We start from the raw sequence: 6893 nt of genomic DNA, 5'->3' as shown, positions 1-6893 counted from the left end.
TTTTTTTAAAAATATACAGTACAAATAAGTGTTAAATCCTATATTTTAGGCAAATTAGAATATCTTTGGAAATGTAAACATTTTAGCTGCAAATAACACTGGCTAATCATTAGCTTAAGTTACAGTTTAGATATAGAAAGGAGGGCCTTACGCTAACTGTATACATATTAATCCTTTATAAGCTAATATAGATGTAGAATAAAGGTAAACCAACAATTTGGTCCTCTAAAAAGAACTTATTTTAAAAAAATAGTAATTTCTTTCCCAACTGGTCAGTGTCGGTTCAACAAGCATCTAAAGTAATCCCAGTTTAGCTAACATTAGCCTTACACAGATGATAAAAATCAGACTATAGAAAGCAACCTTTCCTACCTAGCTAGATAATCATTACCTCAACTTTACATTTTTAATAAATATATGTTGATACTTTATAAGCCAATATGAATATAGAATAAAAGGTAATCAACTTTTTTTTTCTTGAACTGTAAAAATATGTTTTTATGTATATATATATATATATATATATATATATATAAAGATTTTTTCCAATTAACTAGTAAATAATTTGACAAATGTACAAGCTAGTCATAGGTAAAGCTTCACAATAGCTTTAAGTAGGCTTCACACAGGTTCAAATTTAAGCAAGCAACCATATCTGACTAAATAGCTATTGCTAATCATTACTTAAAGAATAATTGTATATCTTAAAATAAATACTTTAATCCTTTCTATGTTAATATAGCTATAGAATAAAGTAGGGGAATCAAACATAAGGTCCGGGGGTCTGAATCAGCCTGGCAGACCCCAAACATTGCTTTGGAAAATGTTGAGGAGGAAATAGATTTTCTTTTTACTTTTAACAGTATTTTCTCAAGTTTAAGCGCTTTTGCTCCATTCACACTGCACCAAAATAAGTAATAGAAACACAATTAAATTACATTAAAGTCACTGTTTTGTTGTGAAATAACAAAATTTGAACAGTGTCCAAGTTAGTAAAAGCTAATATTTACTTCCTTCTTAAGAACTGCTCTGAAGCTTTTGATTATATTTAAACTTTATGTAGTATTCCCCACGTGAAAAATGTGACTAAATGTTCTGTGACTACTTTGAAAAACATAAGCATTTAATCCACATTTAATAAAAAAAGGAGGTCTAGGGCTGCTGAGTAGGTCTAGTAGCTGGATGTTTTTCAAGCAAAAGGGCTTTTTGTGTGTGTGGATTCAGGTAAATTTGGGGGCAATTTGAAGAGTGACAAACAGCAGATATTTAAAAAGTAATATTTAATATTAATGTTAAAAACCCTGCATATAAGTGTGCTTTCCTGCTTTTCCACTAGAGGCCAGTGTACAACAAGCTTTAAACTAGACTCGTGGTTTTACTCCAAACTTTCTCAATAATTTCCTCTTAGAAATATTTAATAACAAACCTGGGGGGGGGGGGGGGGGGGAGCACCCGGCCTCCACAAAAAGGCATAAAAATGCACAACAAATCAGATAATTCAAGTAAGAGTGACCATGTTTTTAATATCTTAAACATCTGTGCAACATTTTTCAAAATGTTACATCACTGCATGACCTGTAATGTTTCACAATATTTACAAAAAAAATGCTGCGTACATCAAACCATTAAAAAAAGTCCAAACAATCTCAAAATAATGGACTCTGACAAACTATCCCTAGCCCACATTAATGCAAATAAAGAAAAATAAACAAGAGCAATCAAGTGCACATCATACTTCACGCAGGTCTATTTTTTGTAAAGTATATATTAGTGAGAAAATATATACTTAATTACAAGTTGAAGAAACAAAATACTGACAACGAAAGGATGGGAGATTTAAAGAGCAGAAACAAACACTGGAAAAAAAAAAACTCACACTCACACCTCACACAATCACAGGTGGAAGGAGACGGGAGGGTAAAATAGACCGCACGGACCACCTCAAACACAAAAAATGCTTTGAACTCTTGACCACGAATTACAAGAAACCGATAACAGATCCGTAACACATGGGGTTCCGGTCACAAGTGCAGGAACCTGCATGTCATTGCACAAAAACCAAAAAAGAAAACATAATTTGTTTTTTTTGTTTTTTTTTTTTAAAAAAAGAGGTGGAGAGAAGGGGGAGACGAGGCAGAATGAACTTTACCAAAACAGCTCACATGTTCTCCACAGCGAACGTCACATTTTGGAAAACGGCCGGAGGACATCTCCTCCGAAGGTTTACAGTAAGACAAAATAACAAAACTTCGACTCTCAAAAGGGTGCACGCTGAAAATAACGGGGACGTGTTTTTAAACACGTTCTTCACAGGTATTGCTTATGTTGTTGCCGCTGTGAAGGTAACAACAATGCCTTGTGTTCATGTTTGATACTGATATTTTTAACAGTAAACAAAAGAGAAAAACAAAGAAAAAAAAATTACCTTTTTAAAAAAAAAAAAAAAAACATTCTCAGTTTTTTTCAGTGTGCACAAAAACACCATAAGGTAGAGAGACATCTCATTGGAAAATACAGTACAACTTGACTTAAAAATGCAGGAATTAGATTTGACTTAAAGGCTCCATTTGTTATGGATATGTAGTCATAGTAGTGTTTTCATTTGGAAAGCACAGAAATGGATGTTTCAAAGGGCAATTATATATATATTTTTTTTCAGTTTTTGTTGCACAAAATTTCACCCTTGATGTCAGGTAAGATAACTAATTTGTTTAAAAGGTCTTTTTAGTTCTTGCTGCAAAATATTGGCCTCTAATATCTGTAAATCTACCAAACATGCAGATATTTGGCTGATACCAGTGTCAGTATGGATATTTGGCCAATAATGGTGAACGCCTTGTTTTAGAGGCTGACAAAGGGGAATCTGTTCTTTCAGTAGTGTATTATTTGGTTTTAACTTTTTATTTGTTAGAGTTCTTGCGTATAAAGTTCAAGTAACAGTATTTTAGTTCAAACTTTGAGGCTAATTGGGTTAACGGTTGTGGCTGGCGTGTAAAAATAAAGCTACACATCAATTTCTACTTCATTGCTCTCAGGTTAGAGCATCAGAAAAGATGACTATTAAGAAAAAAAGAAAGAAAGAAAAGCAAAACAGGCAACACAGAAGAGTCCAAACAATGAGAGATGCAGTGTTTCGCAGTGTTGATCTTTGCCATCGATTGGTAATATTGCACTTGGTTATTCCGTAGAGATTGCCGGTGGTTTTGATCCGTTTCCAATACTGTCAGACCGATCGAATGATGATTCTTCTTCTCAGCTTCAAACGCTGATAACTTGTAGTGTTCAAACTGCATTTATTACCAACATCAGATGTGCATATTCATAAATAAGATGCTCTTTTTCTCTACCATGACACAATCTGTAACAAGTAAAAACATGAAGACTAGAAAACCTCACTGTAATTAAAAAGACTGTTATCTGTAACGTTCACTTCTTAAATAAGACAGAATATGACCTTTTTGTTTGTAATGGACTCTGAATACATGATCAATCCACTTGTTAAAAAAGGAAAGAAAACATACATATACACATATAAGGCTTGAGTTCTCAACTCTTGGTAGTATTATTGCCATCTAGCATATTTGTAAAGCTTAAAATAAATATGGAGTACTGTACATAAATAATTTACATCAATATGAAAAACAAACAACAAGGCCTCTAAAATGGAAAACCAAAATAAAATAAAAGCGCTTTCACTGCTCTGGAAAGCCCAGTTAGTGTTGCTTCAGATGCCTCGGAGGTCAGTTACTCTACTGAAAGCTGTGGGTAAAAACACGTGGAGAACAAAAATAAAAACAGTCACTGTACAAACAAGCATGTGAATATGATCGCGACAATCAATGACATGATCGTTCGATGCAGCCTGTGATTCTTGTTGCTGAAGGAAAAATCCACCCATGTTAATAACTGACCAAAGTTTGTGATTACAACACAAAGCAAACTGAAATTGTCTGCATTTTCAGATGTAGTGGTTTATGGTTTTTTGACTTCCAACAATGAGAGTTAAAGCTTTCAAATCTAAGAGCAGGGCTTATTTTACTCATCATACTGAAAATGGACCAGGATGAGTCTCTAAACATCTCACAGTGTGTTTATATGCATGTAGCGATGGACTTTTATGGTTTCAGTAATCAGGGAGCAAAAGATTTCTCCTGAAAAAAGCCATTTTACATGTAAGCACTCGAATGACATGAAGTTAACCCTATGCCAACGGAGCATCCAGCTATGCCATCTGCAGATTTAAAATAATGTCAACCAAAACCTCATAAAAGAGGACATAGAAGAAAAAGTCTTAATTAGACCACTGATACATATTTCCCAATTAGTAGGTGCTAGTGCCCAATCTAGACCAGCTCTATGCACTTGCAACACAAAATACTGGTCCCAAACCTGGAGCGGCAGATGTCTGGGACTACATGAAATGCACAGTGATTTCAAACAGACAGCACACAGATTCTTTCCATTATGATTGTAGTTCCAGAGAACTTTCCCCAACCCTTGTTCAACCCCCAGTATCTACTACCTCTTGTTTTACAGTGTATTACAGATGCATGCCCCTCAAAAAACAACTTGTATAGATCCCAAAAACATTGGCATTAGCAAGGCATTAGCATGCCACCCCCCCAACAGAAAACAAACACTAAAACAAAATGCCGGTCTCAAAGTTGGACCCACTGATGGGAGAAGCTACTGTAAGAAGTTACTTAAACTTGTACAACCTAATACTGTATTACATTTGTTTTAAAACTGTCAAAATGCGGGCTGGTCCTCAAGACACAACAAGGCAGAAGTGGCTGCGCTACATCCATCAAGCTGACGCCAAATCTGACGCCTATTCCATAGATTTTTACAAAATAAAGACTGCCACTCCCAACAGCACTGCAAAATTGCCAGTCACAAAGCTGGAACCACTGACATCAGAGATTATGGGCTGGGCTGCTACTGGAAATTGTGTTCACTGATACTACCCCAAGCTACTGTGTCACTGTGTAATGCAACCCTATGTGGGGTTCTCAAAGCTGTTTAAAGGTAAGCTAAAGGCATCTAAGACAGGACAAGATAGCTCAGGGTCATATTATCTGGTGCCAAATCTATAAATGCTAACCAAAGACCAACGGTCCAAAGGCAACCAAAAATGGCCAACCCCAATGTTGGAACTGCTCATGATATTAAATTTGGGATGGGCTACCTAAGAAATCCAGACACTTCACTCATGCACCCCTTGAAATTCTGTTCAAAATTAATCTCCTGCCACTGAAATAACCCCAACTCACTTGCTACCCGACGCTACGCAGCCTCAAAACTGGTTCCTCATTCCGTTATTCTGTGCCGCAACTCAGAAACCACAAAAAACCTCAGCCCCAAACCACTGAAATCAGTAAATCAGGGATGTTTTTCAGAGATGCACCAAGACCACCAATATCCATCAATCCATCATTTCAGTAGCCTAAAATGGGCTAAAACTTTTTTTGCAATGTACACTTGTTCCAGTTAAAAACTCTGCACAGCCAGCAGATGTAACGTCAGCGGAGTTAACTACAGTGTATGTAAGCACGCTGGCAGAAAGAGCTCAACTTCTGAAGTCCAACATTAATTAATAGCATTTAATTTACAACAACATAAAAAAAAGTCTTGCCCTTTCAGAAGCTGGACAACACATGTTTAGGACTTTTTTTCCCCATCATTTTTACTTCAAATGAATGAACCTCTTCTAAAAACAATCATTGTGGAAGTTTTGGAAAATTAAGTGTCTGTGAGTGGATTTTTCCTTCTGAAAACACTCAAAAAAAGTTTTTGTTCATAAATTACAACACCTGAAAAACCCAGAACCAGACCAAGTAACACGACTTTCCTGTCAACGTGGCGACTGGTGGAGCCGGCTGGGGTCTCGGTGGGAGGGATACAGGCTGTGGGTGGACAGGGATACAGGGTGTGGGTGTGTGGGAGGGTAGGGATACAGGGTGTGGGTGAGGTGGGACACTGAACACTTTCTGCTGGTAAAGTTCATTCTGTGTTTTTTGAACTGTTTTTCTCCCCATTACAAATGAACACTTAGCTGGAGTGACTACTGTTATGGTGAGCTCATGTCAGTTTCATCGCTGTTCCCTTACAAAAATAAAACAACAAAGAAAAGAAAAAGAAAGAAAAAAGAAAACAGCACATCTTACAGTTCATCATATAAAAGCTTTAGGCTGTATTCTTATTTATCCTATGCATGCGGCCATATGCGACCGCATTTCTGAATAGAAACCAAGACATTGGTACACTTCTGCTTTGTTTTGTACAATAAAAGATAAAATGTGCATTAGGTACGGTTGTACATGACATTGTACAATATTTACATACAATTCTTAATAGCATGAAATTTCAGGATTATCTATATACATATTGAAAATGTATCAGAAATATTTGGACTGTCTATTTTTCTTAAATATGTAAGGTAATGCTTGTAGCTTTTTTTGTTTATTTTACTATCTTATACTAGAAAAAAATAGTTAATTCAGTGAGCTGTAGACAAATTGCAACCGTTTTTAATGTTTTTCTGTATTCATGTTTTTTCCTACAGCCTATAAACTGTAGTGGTGATTGGAATTTCCAGCACCTTCTGTGGTCAGTCATTAAGTCAAGTTGATATCATGGAACAACGATGTACCACTGAAAGTCCACGTGTAGCACCTGTTAGAGAGCTCAGATCGCATCAAGGCTGAACGGACAAAGTCTCCGAAAGGCTCTGAGGACGTTCTTGGGCCAACACATTCAATGTTATCTGGATATCTTCCTCCTCTTCGGCTTGGGGAGCTTCACCTGACGATCCCTCGACGGGATCTGATGGCACACACACAGGAAACGGTGTGGTGGTGAATGCGGGGGAAACAGCAGTGCATGAGAAGAGA

The 6893-nt window shown here is 36.5% G+C and overlaps 1 protein-coding gene across 2 annotated transcripts in view; it reads right to left on the bottom strand.

Moving 5' to 3' along the window:
* Positions 1-1497: 1497 nt before the first annotated feature.
* The window catches only part of LOC120746057 (methyl-CpG-binding domain protein 5-like), a 49286-nt gene continuing 43890 nt past the window's right edge, over positions 1498-6893 (bottom strand). For both annotated transcript variants that reach the window (XM_040051262.1, XM_040051264.1), the window contains exon 10: positions 1498-6825. In XM_040051262.1, coding sequence (XP_039907196.1) covers positions 6763-6825 — 63 coding nt within the window. In that variant the 3' untranslated portion in view covers positions 1498-6762. The remainder of the gene's footprint in view (positions 6826-6893) is intronic.

This window comes from Simochromis diagramma, unplaced genomic scaffold (genome assembly GCF_900408965.1).
Source record: "Simochromis diagramma unplaced genomic scaffold, fSimDia1.1 OVJJ01000107.1, whole genome shotgun sequence".
Taxonomy (NCBI): Eukaryota; Metazoa; Chordata; class Actinopteri; order Cichliformes; family Cichlidae; genus Simochromis; species Simochromis diagramma.
Note: the sequence above shows the minus strand (reverse complement) of the source record. Positions and strands in the feature narration are given on the sequence as shown.